This window comes from Meleagris gallopavo, chromosome 1 (assembly GCF_000146605.3).
Source record: "Meleagris gallopavo isolate NT-WF06-2002-E0010 breed Aviagen turkey brand Nicholas breeding stock chromosome 1, Turkey_5.1, whole genome shotgun sequence".
Lineage (NCBI taxonomy): Eukaryota > Metazoa > Chordata > Aves > Galliformes > Phasianidae > Meleagris > Meleagris gallopavo.
In genome coordinates, this window is record NC_015011.2 from 133874863 (window position 1) to 133893199 (window position 18337).

General features: G+C 37.1%; 1 protein-coding gene across 9 annotated transcripts in view; it reads right to left on the reverse strand.

The window, feature by feature from the left end:
• The window catches only part of MCF2L (MCF.2 cell line derived transforming sequence like), a 131831-nt gene that overhangs the window by 16246 nt on the left and 97248 nt on the right, over positions 1-18337 (reverse strand). For all 9 annotated transcript variants that reach the window (XM_031557701.1, XM_031557697.1, XM_010728506.3 and 6 more), the window contains exons 5-16: positions 12078-12197; positions 11227-11343; positions 10572-10721; positions 9677-9801; positions 8081-8195; positions 7014-7133; positions 5973-6164; positions 5571-5762; positions 4738-4897; positions 4520-4590; positions 3400-3476; positions 2349-2415 (exon numbers count right to left, since the gene is read on the reverse strand). In XM_031557701.1, the coding sequence (XP_031413561.1) occupies positions 2349-2415; positions 3400-3476; positions 4520-4590; positions 4738-4897; positions 5571-5762; positions 5973-6164; positions 7014-7133; positions 8081-8195; positions 9677-9801; positions 10572-10721; positions 11227-11343; positions 12078-12197 (1506 nt within the window). The remainder of the gene's footprint in view (positions 1-2348; positions 2416-3399; positions 3477-4519; positions 4591-4737; positions 4898-5570; positions 5763-5972; positions 6165-7013; positions 7134-8080; positions 8196-9676; positions 9802-10571; positions 10722-11226; positions 11344-12077; positions 12198-18337) is intronic.

Genomic DNA, 18337 nt, shown 5'->3' on the forward strand with positions numbered 1-18337 from the left:
AGGGAAAAAAACAACAATGGTATAGACAAAGCTGCTGGAGCTCACTAACTGCTAACCACAGTCCCTCTCCACTCTCTCCTTCCCATGAGTACAAAAACACAAAGTCTTAGTTAAAAGGAAAGAAAAAAGAAAGGTAACAGAAAATCCAAAAGTATAACCTTTATAAAGATAAAAATGATTCATTGATTTGCATAAAATGGAGTATAAAAAAATAAGCAGGAAGAAAAACTGAACACTAAGCAGTTTAGATTCAGAGAAGCGATGCAGGAATAGACTACTACATTTCCATAGAAGTGAGGATGATGTTGGACATTGCAACAAAGACAGGATTGACCTCAGGAAGAGGCAACTAACCCAGCTGAGATGAAAACAAAACTCATGGAGCTCAGTACTCTGGAATTTTGAAAGAACAAAACCATTAAAATACATACATTGACAGAAAGCTGTTAACAGTATGTCATGGTTTTGTATTTTCCCTTTAGACTGACATACTGCTTATTTTTCAACTGTGAGATAAAAAAAAAAACTTAGTTTTACTACTAAGTAGCATTTATATCTTAAGAAAGGAGAAGGAAAGCTATTCCATGCACCAATGGGGATCAGTAATAATAGTCAAGTCTTTGTTTAATCTTCTATTTGAAAGCTGTTTTAAAAGCACAGAAATAAATGGAAAAAGGGGTAGAATGAAATTTCCAGTAATAGATTAGACCAGCAATTTTTCCCAGTACAAATTTTTGGGATTTCACAGACTAAAGTGGAATAAGTGTCATTATTAATAACAGAATAACTACCAGGCTCACTTAAAAATAGCTACAGGAGTTTCCTAGTAATTGATCTTGTAAATTACCTTTAATTTTCCATTTGAATCTTTTGCTGAGAGAAAATGGCATGACAAAAAAAAGCAACATAAAAGGAGACACTGTCCATACAAAAGAGTATGTTATTTTACAGGAAAATTGGAAAGATAGAGCAGGAGGAACAAAAGAATTGGGAAGATAGCCATAAACCTTGGATTATTAATAAGAATTACTCTAAAGCCGAAAGGCTGCCATTAAAACAAACATCAGCCAAGTTCTGACCCAGAATTACTGTTGGGGTTCTCATCACCCAGATTCAAGAGTGATGAATCCCAAACTGCACAAAGGTAAAGGGAAGTGTGATTGGCAGGGTCAGAGTGCTGGAGAGTCAACCAGATTGTCAGAAAATGAAGAGAGCTTGACTTTGCAAGACAAAAGTTTGCACTATACTCTATGTAGAACAAAAAAAATACTAGAGGAATAGAAAGATTCTGCAATACCTCCAGTAGTAGCAGAAAGGACTAAAAATCCTAAAACCACCTGAATCTTGATTTTAACAGAATTATACAGATAACATTACATTCAAAAGCAAAGAACAAAGCAATCCTTAAGGTCCAATCCTGACCTACACTGCTTTATTACCATACATCAGGCACAGCTGCCCTATCATTGAGGCATCCTAGCACTTTGAAAAAATCCAGGGCAGGAACACTATTGGGAACTGACCATAAACCAAGCAAAAGCAAGGCCAGAGTTCATACTACTCTTACCTGAAGATGTATACCCAGAAATTACTGCTTTCAGTCCACGTATATAAATATGAGACAAATAAGACAGCTCCTACTGAAAAGCCTAAAATTGGCATGGACACCAGAAATACCCCAATTGGCTCAGTTGCAATTCATCCCGATTAAAGTCACTGTCAAGTTATCTGCAGCTTTAATATTTCCAAAACCAGACTGGACTACAACAAAATGCTGCATACATGTATGAATATTTAACAAACAAGAATACAGAACTCTGTACCACACTCTAGAAGCAACTTCCAAATGCTGCAATTATGTCTCCATGAGTGTGGAGCAAAGGAAATATTCTTGTTGCCTTCACAATTTTGAATCAAGACATTATTACTACAAGGTACTTAAAGGCCTAAAAGAAGGATGTGATTAACAGATTTGCTCCTCTGATATTCAAGATTCTTTCAAAGCAAATTCACATTCCGTGATGTACAATCTTCCTGGAACTAACCCAATACTCTGGAATGAAATTCTAAAAGAATTAATGATCATTACAAATCTCACTGTGTTCTACACCTCAATAGTTGGGATATTTTACTTCTGCTATTTGCTAATATAAACTCCTAGATGTGTATTTTTAGAAAAATATGCATTGAAATCAATATGTGAAAACATGATGATGGCAGAGAGATGCAGCAGTCACACTACTTGACAAGAAAAGGATAAGCATCATAGAGATGAGAAAAGCATAAGAACACCTACGAAATGGAACAGAAATAGATTCAGATCAGCCAGAGTGAAATTTAATCCTTACCTCAAGAACACAGAGTAGTTCTTCCACATATGCTCGTTCAGTTTCAATAAGTTCATTCATTACATGCCTGAAAACAAAGAATGATAATTAAGGAAGGCCTATTCATTTATGACAAAGTATTAAGGCAACGTTAACTTTGTAGGTTTCTATTTCAACTGGAAATCATTCTTTTATTTTCTGAAGTAACGCAAAATGTGATTTTCATAGATATTTCTGTCCACAGCTTATATATCCACACCGAGAAGCATGCATTTTTAAAACATTTCGAAGTCAAAAATGTGTTTAAATAGGAGAAGGAACGAAAAAAAAGAAGCCAAAGCTGGAATTTCAAGCATCATAGGAGCTGAACAGAAGCAGTGAACAGTTTTTATTATTGTATACATAAAATCTGTTTACGTTGCATTTACAAGTATTACAGAAGCTGAAGTTAGAGGTGCAAAGGTTTCAAATTACATTGGTCATTTTGAATTTGAGGCATTTGCTGTAGCTTAAAAGTCACAGAGCCTCTTTCTAAGGTTAGCTTTCCTTCGTAATTAAGCAAACACACTTGCTTCTCCTCCCAGCCTTTGTGATTTCACATGATTTACCACACATTAAAATAGTGAAAAGACAGCAAGAATATCCAGGTTTCAGTTAGAAATGCAAGTTCTGTACCGCTTGCAGGTGGAATAATGGATGCTATTTAGTTTTAATTCTGAAAAGTTCTTAAGATTAATCAAAACAGGGTCTAAAAAGAGTCAAATAATAAAACAATTGTCCTCTGAAGCACAGAGACCAAAGTGTATGACAGATTTACAGGAGATTTATTCCTCAAAACTGTCTTCTCTGACATGAAAATATGTAATTATCCTCCCACAGTATTATCTCGCTGTAGCAAAGCTAGACTCTGATACTACATAAGCTTTAAATAACAATGCAGACAGACTGAAGTATCTTTCTCCATGTACAAAGCATAGAAACATACTTGTCTTATCAAATCTTTAGCCAAACTCAGACTTTACTGGAAGCAAATCAGAGAAAGAACATTTGTTGTTTATCAAAATATACTTACTGCCGTAACACAGCTAGGTTTTCTTCATCATCCATTGTAGATCCTCCTCTGCTTTGATGGAGTTCACTCATTTCACTCTAAAGAAGGAAACAAACAAAATTATCACAGCATAACAGACAGAGAAGGAAAAAGCACTTAAAAATATGGAGCTTTGCACTCAGGTCTATTTACATGAGTTTTCACAGGAAAAGTTGTACTCCATTAATAATGAAATCATTTCGCAGAAACTCAGTGAAAAAATCCAAGTCAACCTGAATATCTCAAAGCATGCATGAAAGTTTAGATACAGACAGTTCACTGTCAAAGGTCAGATTAGAAAAGACGGTGGTTCAAGACCTCTCTGCAGTAAGATAACGTCACAGCATCAACAATCTCGGAGTCAGTGCTGGCCTAAGTCTGCTTTCCAAGCTAAAAATCAGGTACTGTGCTAACGTTCTGGTAAATTACTGACTTGGTAGAAGTTCACTTTTACAAATTTTATTGTAATGGCTGAGCTAATTCAAGCTTTTACTTAAAAAAAAAAAAATATAATATATATATATATTCTCCTTTCAGTTCCCCCCCAAGCCAACTGTTTTCTCCAGCTGTTGTCCCTACTGGTCATACAATCTTATCCGTCTCCTTGCGTCATCACTTGACTCTTGCTGAACCTTAACTGAGTTAATTCAACTCTCTAACTCAGTGGAAAACTATTTGTTTCTGCTGCTGTCGTCAGATTATTTTCCTTGCCGGAGGCGGAGCAGGAAGACCTTCCCCACTTGGGAATGGCAAACCATTAGGTCAGGTGAAGCTTTCTTTGAGCCAATGACAACTACCTTTTCACTTTCTCTAGTTTTAAGAGGAGCCAATTACTACTGGCAAATAATAAATGTTTCCTGTTCATAGATTTTACATTTTGCTGCCCCTAACATTTTTCCTAATATAGGCAACTATTTACTTTTTCTCTCATACTCAGCTGTGTGACAAAGCAGTCTTTATTTAAACTAGTTACCTTGATAGGGGCAATATCAGCACATTTTCAGTGAAATAGCCTAATTCTTCTTGAAGTTGTTGAATATTCCATTGTGTTATGACTTTCTCAAGCAGCGCGTACATGAAAAAACACTGAAAAGAATGTTACCTTTCCTCTTCTGTAGTTTACTTTCCGAAGCACACCGCTTTCTGTGTTGGATACACAATCTCTTTGAAGACCTAAGCATATAAACCAGAACCAAACAGCAGTTAGAACTTGAGCGGATCTAGCACAGATGTTTGTACAACCACAAATTACAGCTGAAAGTTTCTTCAAGTTTCTTAACACAGTGTAAAAAATTACTTAACTCTACTACATTTGCTTACCTGGAGAGGTACAAGGAGATTTTACAAAGGCCTCAGGTCTAGGTGCAACTGGCTGAACAGGACGTGTTTGCTTAGCTGCCAGTTTCTTAAGACTTATTTGTCTCTTTTGAAACATTTCTTCCATGCTTTCTTGCTTCTGGAAAACCTTTTGTATATGCTCCTACCCATTGCCACATGAAGAAAATTAAGAATCACCGTCAGAGAGCCATCAACAAGCTATACTTCTATTTGTAGTGCATTGATTTGCAATGATTACTGCTTTCATACCACGTATAAAAATATTACCCTACTCATCACACCTAACAAGGTGTAATTTACAGTTATTTAACATGCTTAAGGTTGGAACATATTGTCACAAAACTTGTTTCTCTACAGAAATACCAAAAAAATGGGGTTCAAGTTTTGATTTAAGAAAAAAGTAAAAACTAAAGTTTTCTTGAAAGTGTCTAATGGATCTGTTTCAAGACAACATCAGCAAGAAGGAAAAGGGATATATTTTCAAGTTCTATTTTGTAACTGCTTTTTTCTAGAAGTTGTGCAAATATCAAGGAAAGTCATGTTTTCATTATGAAAAACTATATTTCAAGTATTTGAAAGATTGGAGATTTATTTATTAAGAACATCAATACTACTATCTGAAGAATTTAAGTTGTTATTAATTAGTTCTGGATCCCTTGAGGCCTATCCAAAGATACAACATGACTACCACCTTGGGTAAGTACCTGCTCTGACAAATGGTATGAAGTCACCTAGGAGGACTAGCTTTATCAATGGCCATGCAAGATAGCAATTCTAACAAATTGATGCATGCGTACATGAATAAGTTATAGTACCTTTAGGTCCTCATTGAGGATGTGTGCATACTCTCTGTAAACTTTTTTCAACTCCTTAATTTTATTGCCTGCACCAGTGTCTAGGAATTTCTCAATCTCCTGTAACGCTGACTCTGCACCATCCTGAGACTGACACTTATCTACAGGCTGCGAAGCCAGAAGATAAATTCCTTCATCGCACCACTTCATAGACTAGAAACAAAGAAAAGAACAGGTTCAGAACGCATTTATGTCAACATCAAATGCTAAAGTCTAACATATTTCATCCTTCTATTTGTGATTAATTCAGCTATTTAAGGATAAAACTTTCAGCATAGGTATTTTTTGATCTGTTGTTTCAATGGGTTGATGGAGATTTTAGAGCACAAGACAGGAAACAAAACTGGTCCACAGAAAATTTACCTTTTCCAGTAAGCCATGCAGTTCCAGAGATTTATTAAGAACATTCCTCTTCCGTTCCATCTCAGTAGTGAAGGCATCACAGAGATGATGAAGTTCACTGCATTTTGGAATAATGGAATCCACAGCATAATGATTGCTCTGAATAAAAGCGTCACCCTCTGAAGCTAGCATTCTGGCTTTTGCTACAGTTTCCTAAGAAAGCAAGCATTGATTGAGGTACATCTTTTCTGGAGTCAACATCAGTTTAAAAAATTAGAACTTAAACTATTTGTTTTTGCACAGTAAAAACACATAGATTGATACAGAATACATAATAGTCTCAGTTAACAAATTGAAGTGATTTCCTATCTTTCCAGATGCCTAAAATCTTTTATGCCTCCTGCCTTATCGTATCGGATACTTAGAAATATGAATGAGTTTAATCACACAGCCCCTGGGAGGGAACCACTTTTAGCCCTTATGTACCTTAGTTATTCAGCAGCGTGTTTGTGCGTATACACATGCAACTTGGAGTACAGAAGTGATCTGAAGTGAAATAAAAACATTACTCCAGCACCTCGGCCTCAAGAGCAATAGTCTCACTTCCATTAAACGTAGGTCTTAACATGTTAATTGCATTCCTCTTTTGTATTTCAGAGTATATTTTTGTTGATCATGTTTCACTGTATTGTACACTCAATACAGAGCCTTCTAATTTTTGGCTTTTAAAGCAGTAAGTGGTTTCACAGGAATGGAAGTACCTCCCTTGATCATTAAGCACAACTTGGCTATGTTGGCATTTTATCAAATTCTTCCATGAACCAATCACACTGGCTTTATGGTTAGTCACTCTGCTCTTTAACAAGGGTTGCCTGAGAAGTGGGCGATTTCAATGGTTAAAAACTTTAAAATAATGTGCAGTACTAATTTGGAATAGACACTTAGTTCTGCCCTGCTGTTAGCATAAGGTCTGGTCATACAGTATTTCAATAACTAAATATCATTTCTCTCTCTATAACCACATGCTTACGCTAGAAACACAGTAAACTGCAGAGTTCTTACACGTGATTTTTCTTCAAAGTTGACAAGATCTTTCAAAATGTGCTCCACATGTGAGCAGCTGTTTCCCACATCTGTGAAAGCAGACAGTCTCTCTGACACAATATCCAAAGCTGCTTTAACCTGAAATGAGATACACGTATGTGTCAGTGAGGATGACTGTGCCTTTGGAGGTGCAGTCAAATAGCTGATAGCCAGTATTCCCACTCTCCCGACTCACATTATGGTGTGCCTGAGGCAAAGACACAGATCTACCTTTTCCCCCCAACTAAAACTAAAATCAAACACAAAGAAGTGGCAGTGAAGTAATCTTGTTTTCTGAGCATTATGTTTCCTGGTACTAGAAAAAAAAATCCAGGATGAATTTATCATCTTGCTTTTACCAGATGGCAATAATACAGTCTGATACTAATGTAGAGAGCACAACATGAGGGTGAGGTCCTCACTCTACCAATTGGTTTAGAGAAAGACACGTACACACATACTTGTCATATGGTTTTTGAATGTTGTTCCTGGGGAGACACAGGGACCCCATTCTGAGATCAGCTGCACCAGAGTAAACCGTCTGTAGGTGCAATGAAGCACATGCATTAAACTAACATGAGATCAGAAACTGGCTGTAAAAATTTTAGTTCAGCCTCCACCCAGCTTCTAACGTTGTGGTTGCAACTTCCCACCCACAGTGCTGGAGGCTGCTTTATAAGATTTCAGCCAGAAGGTTTAGGTAAGTCTTGGTTCCATAAAAGGGCCTATTGGCAAGATGAAAGCCTTGCAGCCAGCACATTATGCTTCTGTGGTAAAGAATAGATTTCAAAGGAGTTTTCGAATGCTTATACACTGCTGGGTTCATGGAAAAAAAATAACACTACAGAAGAGAAGCTATTATGTCTGTATAGGCAAGTATTCAAGGTAGTAAAGATAGCAAGATGTCAAGTAAGGACATGTCAAAGAAAAAAACTGGAGAAAGCTTTCAAGTACACACACGAGAGCTGTGAAAACAAGAGGGGAAGTATTTACTTCTGAATCACTTCTACGTTACCAAATATTGACTGCCACCAAGAAGTTCTCACCTCTCTAAAATTCTGTTCAAAATTCCGAAGGTGCAGACACTGCTCAAGTTTTTGCTGGTGCTTAATCCAAAACTCATCAAAGGCGGACTCTGTTTCATGTAACTGAGCCAAAAGCCTTAAAATGCAAACAAACAAGAGCAAAAAAACCAAACTGTAAGAATGAGGGTTGCAACCTTCAAGGACAGTACACCCTTCCACATTGAACAAGAAGTCTCCTCAAAGCATTATTTTCCAGAAAAAAATAATAATTAAACAGAATACAGGAAACTTTGAGCATTGCATGGAATTTTTTTTTTAGAATAACACTGATGTAAAACTGGAATCCAACACAAACATTAAATTCTGAGAAACTGTCAAGCACTGATTTGAAGATTGCTGCAAATAATGCTTCTCATCTCTGACCTGGGGACATGGGGCTTGCAAATAGAAACACACAAATGCACGTGGGCTACGACTCTGAAGAGCCTGAGCTTAGAGCTATTAAAAAAAAAAAATGAAGCAATAAATTTGTACTGCTGTGACCAGCCAGCTGCCCTTACGTTTCATTCCTTGGAGCAAGGTTCATAAAAAAAAAAACTGAAGGTCATTGCTCCTCTTCTGAGCAGAGAGACTACTTTAATATCATAGATAAGTGTAAAGCAGTACTGAAGAAGGTTCTTTCCATATCAATTATAATTCTAGCAAAACTCCTCAAGACTTCACTTTTCAACCTTTTTTCGAGTAGTGTATTTGACATTGTGGTATCCTATGGACTACACAACATGCTTTGTTATATTTAGGCTGCATCTGGAAAAGGCTGTAGGACAGAATTTTAAATAACTTTTGTCTTTAATAGAACATAAATGAACCCTGGATTTGCAAGTTAAATCCAATTAGGAAGAAAAAAAGCAGACACTTTAAAGCTACTTTTGTCAGATATTGTATCAAGTGGAACATTTTGGATAAATTAGTGACCCCCACCTCCACCCTGACTATCCTTCAGATAGCCAATAGCAGCAATGACTCCAAAGAAGCGAATTCTGCCAAGATTTGTCCATTGGAAGTGACACTTACTTGGAAAGAAAAGTCAGTCCAAGAGTAACAGAAACATGGAATGACAGACAAAAAAAGAATGCAGATAACTGCCTTGGGGAAATGAGCTATGCTTTTATAGCTTTGTTCAAATTTACATCTGTGCTACGATGATATAATGTCTTCAAAATTGGCAAAAATTTAAGGGGGTGGGTGGGAGAAGCAAAGAAAAGTAAAATCGATTACTAGCCCAGAGGAAGCATATAGGAAGTTTGTGCATAGATGACACTCCAAGAGCAGAGTAGTCCTTAAAAGCCCTTTAAAGGTTTCTAATTACATTGATATTAGCAGTGTTGGGAGTCTTTTCAGGCAGGTTTCTTTATATACATATGATCCAGTAGTGGACAACAGAAGATTGCTTAAGGCAGATCTGATAACAGCAGAGTCATTTCCGAAAGCACCTTTTATCTATTCACACTGCATCATTTGCTTACTTCCTAAGCATACATATAGAATTAAGTCACAGAGCCAGGCAGGGGTCAAAAACACAGAGGAGCAGCATATTCAGTATTTCACTCCTCTCACCTTTCTACTGTAGTTTGATTGTCTAGTTGATCTTGATTCAGTTTGTATTCAGGGTTCTCAGTAACTGGCTTTGTAATACTTCCAAGGATATCGTCTCCCTGTTCTACTGCTAACCTTATATCTTCCTATAAAACAAAAAAAGAACAAAACCAATAAACAAACAAACAAAAAACCCACAAAAAACCCCGCACAGAAGAATTCCGTGATTACTGGATTCTTGTTATTTTGTGTATTTAAATAGATTCCTCTAGGCATCAAACTGAAAAAAAATACTTTGTTTATAACAGCAATAAAACAAGCATAGCTTGATTAAAAGCAGTGTTGACAATAATCATGCTAGATGCTATGTCAGTTTATGGGTCTTAAGTCCCTATTACATTGGGTTGAATTTTTGTAATAGATAATCTTCTAGCATGTCTCTGTGATACAATTATCTCATAAACTTAAAACTTACTGTTTTGAAACCCCTAAACATTATTCATTTAAGCTGATTTAAAAGAACATTTGTCCATTCTTCAAGAGGTTGTACCTTTTTCTATGCATGCAGATACAAAAAAATTATCACTATAAACAAGACTGCAAATTTAAACTCATAACTTCATACAAGAGTATTTGTTTTCACACAAGTCACGGTGTGTTTGTACATAAGGTGTACTTAGCTCTAAGAACTGCCCTTACTGAAAACAATGAGAGGATTCTTAACTTCAAACCAAGAAAAACAATTTCAGTGAAATTTCAGTGCAATAATTTCATTATCATCGTCTATTAATTTCATCATCTATTAACCAGCTGTCCTTACGTTTCCATCTATTAACCCTGCAGGCTTTTTATTAGCCATGTTAGCTATGAATTACAAACACTCAAACTAGAAGACATATTTACAAAATGTACATACCTTCATTTTGTCCTTCTTTTCCGTATGCACTGCAAGAAGGGAGCTGGTTGACTGCACATCATTTGGTAGCTCTGTTTCAGCCAGTTCAGTCCCAAAGGACTGAAGAATCTGAGCTGTTTGCTTAACCTTTTGGGCAAAACCTTCTATAGCCTTTTGGAATAAAAACCATTAAAGATGTTTCATGCTCAACATATGCATATGCACAAACAGACACATACACACAAAATATAACTGACAAAACAAACTCGAACAGATGAATTACATGATTTAAAAATGGTCAAAATATAGTTTTGTAAGCAACAGATACCATCACCATTAATTCCTTAATTGTATGTTTTTCCTAGGCTTGTATCAGGTATATCTTCCTCATATTTTTAAAATCTGGAGCTATTTTACAACTTGAGCTTTTTCTTTCTTGTAGCAAAAACAACATACCCCAACACTACAATACACTGCAGATCCTTTGCTCCAAGCATTCAGAAAACCACTCCCAAGTTATTACTCATATTATTTCTCTAAGATGACTAAGTACCATTGGGAACATCTCACTCAGACCAAGTCAACTTGCATCACTTGGAACACGTTTTATAAATGACAGGGTATAAAACAGAAGAGCTCATGAAACTGCAAAGTTAAAACAACCACCAAGACTTACAGTGCGACGGGATAGCCATCTGTTATGGCAGTAATCCAGGGTGCCACCAAGATCCTCTGTTAATTGTGTTTTATCAATGTAACCCTGCAGTTCTGATACTGAGCCCAGCATTATGATCTGCAGAAGTAAAGAAAAAGGGAACATGATCGGTGGTGAAAAGTCCCTTGTTAAGGATTCTAAGCCGTATCTTTCAGATTCTATTAGAGAAGCTTCATTTTCATATAGAAGCAAGCGATAGAACTATTTCCAAAAAGAAACAATGTGAAAACAAACAAAAAGCTTAACACTTGATGATATAAACTTAAATAACTGCAAATAAGCATGAGCACTGGGCTCCAAGGCACACATTAAAAACAACTTCTGAATCATACAACATAAATGACTCCATCAGATTTTACTCATTTTAAATCTTGATAAACTATACATAGGCTTTCTAGTAATCTAATAACCAAACTAAAATTTAAAATAGTACTCTATCAGTTATTTCATATTATCTTGAATAATATACTAGAGTTTTCTTTTTTTTTAATAAGAGCAACAACATCTCATTCATTTTTTATTCATTTTCAGTCTTCTCTGTCTGTGGGAGAGAACAGTACTATCTGCATGGATTGGGGATGTATGGACTGGTTCTAAGAAATAAATAGGGACTGTAGGGAACATATCTTAATTAGCTCCAATCCTGGAAATTAACATCTGACAGACATAAAATAACTCATATCACCACCTATTTGCATTTATTTGAATAGCTTGCACAGTTTCAAAGCTTATTTTAAAAGATAAACATCGCTGGCTAGACTAAGTACTTCAACAGATCCCTGATAACAAAGTGGAAACAGAACATTACTTACAGGTACTTTCATTTTAAACTCATCTTTGTTGAACTTGAAAGCAATGTCTGAGAGAGCTCGATGAAAAAGTCCTGTTGGGCGCAGAACGAGGACGAGTTGCAAGTTCCCTGGGAAAGATGCCTGCAAAACAAGTTTAATCCGTTGTTTTCCGGTGCTTCGAAGGAGAAGCCTCTGTTAGACCACAAACCAACTGTATCAAAGTTCTCCATAACGGGGTGACCAATTATAAACCTAACAAGGCGTGCACAGAGAGCTCCATTCAAAGAGACCTTTATGCATCTTGGGAACAGGAATCTATTCTCCTGGAATCTAATTTTTCAGGGCTGGCTCATAAGGCTCGTATCTTCAGTTAAGATGACATCATTGCCAAGGAGGCTAATGAACAGACAAAGATAGCTTAGTACTTTTTCAACAACATTTCCAATGGCTATCTTATCTTTTCTCTAATAGAAGGTGCCAAGAGAAACCTCTGCTATTATCTGAAGACATAACAACCAATTTCTTGTTTATGTGTACTACCTTGCCAGTTGCCTACACAAACTATCGCCACCAAGACTGAATTTCTCAGACAGTAGCTTAGAAGAGGTAAGCATGAACTATGCAGACAAAAATAAAACAAAAATTGTCCTCAGCTGTGCTTTTTCTCGTCATCTTTCAACTTGCAGTCTCACAGATTCTCCCAGTTCTAAAAGTGGCATGGGGAAAACTAAATTACAAGATAAGCAAACAAACAAACCCTCTGCTCTGCCAGAAGTTCGCATACTTAACATTTAGCCATTCTTGAAATGACACAAGTCTTCTCTCATATTCAGTTTTCCACTGCAGGGAGGCACTAAAGCTCTCTAAAGAGAAGTTTATTATAATGATTAAGTATGCAATATATACATTTTTATTATGTTGTTGGAAATTGTGGCACATCTCTAAGCAAATTGAGGTTAAAAAAAAAAAGACAAAAACAAGCACCAAGCAAATGCAAACATTGACTGAACAAGTTGTTGTGCTGTGTTCTCTTTCTATGCTTATGAAGCTGTCGGTATCTGGGAGGCTGCAGATGGGTTCAATAGTCATTTTTTAAGGTTCCAGGGTATTCCAAGCATTTAGCAGCAGACATGACAAAATTTTACACAGAAAATTAGTTAAAAACTTTTACTGAATATTTCATGGATGCATTGTGGTTCCCCATATACTCCAAGAACTCAAATTAACTGAGAAATCATGCAGACTTAAACTTTACAATCTGCCTCGACTCAAACGATGTCCAGATTTTCTAGGAAGCCCAGTGATTCAGCACCAGTGGAGTCTCTTAGAAGGCTGGGAACAGAATCTCAGCAATTTTGAGTGCCCACACAAGTTCTCCACCACTGCACCATAAACAATCTTTCTGTGCATATTGAAAGCAGTACACCCTGCAGACTTACTAACCCACAGTTATCAAACAGAGGATGGACCTTAACTACAAGATTCCTACCTATAGTCAGATGAAAAAAATAGAAATAAGTCCATTTTTGAAAGTTATTGTAACAAAGGCAACTTCAAATTTAAGAGAGTGATTTAACTCACACTAAGAAACTCCTGCAAGAACAGACAATTTTATTTTATTAAATGCCTGAATAATATTTGTACAATGATAATTGCATAGTCTATTAATTTAAACTCACATCAATTTATCAATTTATTTTGTGCCTGTAATGGCAGTGTGTGGATTCCTATTGACCTGTTAATTTTCACCCTCCAATTCACCCCCCTCAGAAGAAAATTATTCACTGGCAAAGCCAACACCAGAATAAGAAATTCCAAGAAGAAATAACACATTTTGAAAAACGTGTTCATGTGAGATATGCATCCCTACATGAAATCCAGATGCAGTGTCTTTGGCATGTCTGTTGGCTACCCATTTAGCTTTGCATAGAATGTAGGGAAGCAATAGTTTGTAGGTTTTCTTTGAGTTCAGTAGATACGATAGAAACATAAAGATGGGGTAAAATTATGAAGCACTAATGATACTGAACAGCAAAAGTAAATTTTTAGTTATATATGGGCGAGTAACAATTTCCTTTATTCTATCTTGAAATTCTCAGTTTTACACTTTGTAATTCAGACTTCGATGTCATGATTTTAGAGAAAATATTTCAACTGGAACTGGAGCAAATGGTAGTTGACAGATTCAATGCAAGAGTAAGTTTTTTTTTAGACTATGAATTACCTTTTATAAGATGTGTTCAATCACACAGCTAAATCGAGCAGGCTGTCCTGCTCAGGCAAGCAGGTAAAGACGACACATTACAACTGCTCTCCACTGCGTCTACCCAGAAACTATGCTGCTCTAGTCACTACAGTTGTGCACCGTGTAGAGTAATTTCTCTTCAAAACTTAGAGTTTCCTCTATCTTTCATGCAAAATTCTTGGCTATTCTAACTTTGTCTACAATGTTCTTACCTCCCCTAGTCTGTCTCCTATGCTTCCAACTGGGTTGCTTGTTTCTTTCCGTCCCCCCTCAAAACACAGAGCAGTCTTAAATGTTAACAACTTTGCTGAGCATGGCCAGGAGTCAAATTCACAAACCAACATATGTGAAACAACAAAGAAAGAAAGAACTGATTGACACAGTAACAATGCTGGACCAGTATTATTTAACTGAATTTGTATCTTCACTGCCTAAATATTACTGCTTTCCTAACTGCTTTTATTTTTTTCTCCTAAAGCTCAGGTGACTTGCAGAGACAATGATATGATGCAAGAGACACTCCTCAGATGCATCCTTTCAACTTCATCAACCAGCCAACTTCAGTCTGAACAGCAGAGAGCAAAAATCTCCATTCCAGTCCAGCAGTATGCTTGTTTGAAGCCAATGTATCTTATGCTAACATAGTGAACAATGATTTCTCAATTAGGCTGTGCCAGGCATTATGCATGGCAATAAGTGCTTGTGCGTGTTTAGTGGTGTCATAAAGTGCCATCAAGGCTTGTTTTAGTGAAGTCACTGAACATCACAGTGACACCAAAAAGGGCCTGTGCACTTGAAAATTGGTTTTGTTTTCTTTTTCTTTTAATCCAAAAGCATAGTTCTTTACTAGATTACTATTAAACCGTTCCACCAGTATCTTGTTTCAACTATTGTACTTTAGTGCCCATACAAAAAAATGTATCAGTGAAAGAAAGAAAAAAACAGAACTCTACAGAGCACTCACACATTTCTGATATCCTCTACTTAGGTCAGGGTAGTCCCTACTCTACTCTAGTTCATATATTGCTTCATTTCACTTGCATCAGCACAGGCACTTGTTTGGTGCTTCACAACACCCACAGGATCAGTTTTTCTGTCTGCTCATCTCTCTTCATGACTTCCACAACCAGTCAGGCAAGTCCTTATTCCAAAGATTCAGGTGAGCAGGGGTCATCAGCTTTGAAATAAAACTAACTGAACCAGGAATTTATAAGCAGCACACCATCCTTAAACAAAACCTTTCCAGTAGAGGAGATGCTTGCTACCCTATGACTACTCCTAACCTGGAAAAACCTTCACTGGCTGAGCAAAACAGGAGCTGCCTTAATAGTAAAATTTAGTTACATACAGTCTTGATCAGCACCTTCCTTGACAGGATATTAATGACACAGAGGCTGCCTGTAGCACAAATACTGAACCAGTGGTTAAGAAGCTGCTAATACAGGCACTCCCAACAGGTAGCTACTGAAGTCATTCTGTCATCCTACTTGTGCCTGTCAGGTCAAGCAGCAATCCTGCCCACTCCTGTAGACCACTGGATGATCAGATGGCATTTTCAAAGGAGGAATAATATAATTGAGTAGCCTGTATTACAACAGTCATCAAAATAGGGGCAGGAAGTAATTGAGACAGGATGTGGTGTTGCCAAACTCCTCCTTGGGAGAGGCAGGGCTGGAGCAGAGCAGTGGCCTGAGACTACCAGCAGGTGTTGGTCACTATGGCTTTCAGCAGCCAAGACCAGGTGTGCTCTTAGAGAGAGCAAACACCACCTTTGTGATTTCACACCTCAGGTCACCACTTGTGGTGCCCTGGGCTTATTTAGTACACACAGGAATTACACAGATAGGTACACATACCTTATAGACAGAAATGCAGTTAAAGTTGCTGTTCAATTCCACAGAGTAATTCACCCAGCTGCCTTGGTGTACACAAGTGTTTTATACTTTCATATAGCAATGGAAAGGTGCTGTGATAAACAGGTAACCCAGGCCCCTTTCTCTTACCTTCCCCACGAGTCAGATTTCAGAAATCATGTGAGCTACCAAAGAGCTAATGCCAGACTCAGTTTCAGTCATTCTGTCTTTAATAACTGAAACAACACCATTTCTCATTTTATAAAGAGCCTCAATAGACTCAAGACAGTTTATTCCTGGCTAGAATGAAGGCTCTTACCCAGACTTCTTGACAAGGAAATATCTTGAATTAAAGCAATTCATAAATGGACCAATTTAAACTCTAGTCTTAAAAAAACATCGAGCTATTTTGTTTAGGTCTGTGATCGATACTTGTGATATTATGATCCAGCATTCAGAATTTAAGTGATTCTCTTTCCTTTTTTTTTTAATTAAAAAAAACTCTCATGTGATACACAAGAAAAAATGGCTGACTATACTAGGAAAACTGCGAAAGTGCTTGCACATATAATTTTCTCAAAACTTTTGAAGCAATAAAGGCAAAAAAACCCATACATCTCAAAATAACCTTTTTATTACTTACTACAATCATTCAAAAACAACAGCTGCAAAATTCACACGAATACCGTCGTATCATCAAGATTTTGGTGTGGTTTTGAACCTAAGCAAAAATGCCTTTAATAAGAAACATAACTGGGGGCTGAAAGGAGAACATGTTTTTCAAGCTTAATCCATACAAACCACTAAGCATCATTACCTTTTACAGCACAAAATGCAAAGAGCTAGCTATAAAACTGGGCTAGCAGGAACTCCTGTCCATAACACAAATAGCATCTTTCATGACCATAGAGCATTGGTTACAAAATCTATCTTTCCTCCACCATCAAGTTGCTAGGAAATTCAATCTCTCTCTACAAACAAGGCCAAAGAACTCAAGGTTGGATTACTGTGATTCACTGTTTCTCACCTTGGATGTCAAACCAACGATAAAACTCCAGATGGCAGAAAAATGGGACTGCCTGGCTCCTGCAAGGTTTAGGATGGTATTAGCACTCCAGTCTCTCCTTTGGCTTCTGGTCTCCTCCTGCCAGCTTAAGGTCTTGGCCTTAACCTTCAAAGCAGTTAATGGACCAGGCCTCTTTTACAGAGAGCACTATGCTTTGATTTATGAACAGTTAAGAAAAACATAGCACTCTAAACAATACAGCCCGAAACAGAAGGCACAAAATCTGCAAACAATGCATTCTAAGTTGAAGACAGCAAATCATAATGCAAATTTCTGCAGCAGGTTGGATAAAACCAGAGTCCTGTCCCATTTGGACAGGGCTGCAAATGTTCAGAACTGGATAAAACTTCCTCACTACCTGAGTGACCTCCATACCAACTGCTTCCTCAAGCAGCTGCCCACAGATATGTTATTCCCTAAGGAATAAGAAAGTTTATTTCCTTTGGACTTTCAATGCGAGGCTGATGGATGACTATGAGTGAAGCTTTTCATGAAGCTGAGTGCGGATTTTGTTTGCCTAAAAGTCTGAGCTCACACTTCAACCTTTCCCCTTAGATGAAGGAGAATGATGGTAGGACAACAAAGATGCAAACAATGTAACGCCATAGATTTCTGTTTTAAGAAAGCACACTGAAACTATGAACAAGGTATCATGAGCCAGCACACTTGCAGTGATAATAGGCAACCTCTTGGGCCACCTGTCCATCATAACCTTGTCAACTAGAGTATTACCAACAGCAAAACTTGCATGTCTATGTACATCCTTGCTACTCTCTCTGTTACAAGAAAAGAGGAGTCTTCTTTCAGCCCACTACTTACTGTATGGTTTCAGTTCTGCTGTTGCTGCATGTGCTTTAGCAGCAGTAGTGCTGGGTAAATGCTACAGACACTGCCATTCCTATGTGTACAAAAACAGGTTTATCTTTTACTTCACCTTCATAGTTTTGGCTATAGAAACCATGAAGTGTCAGCATAAAATATGGACTCTGCTTTTCATTGCTCATTTTCTGTCACAGGAAATAAATTGTTCTCTAAGAATAAAGTGGGAAAAATCAAGCCTAGAAATTTCTCTTAACAGAAAGATTTTCCACATGAATTCCAAAAAAAAAAAAAAGAT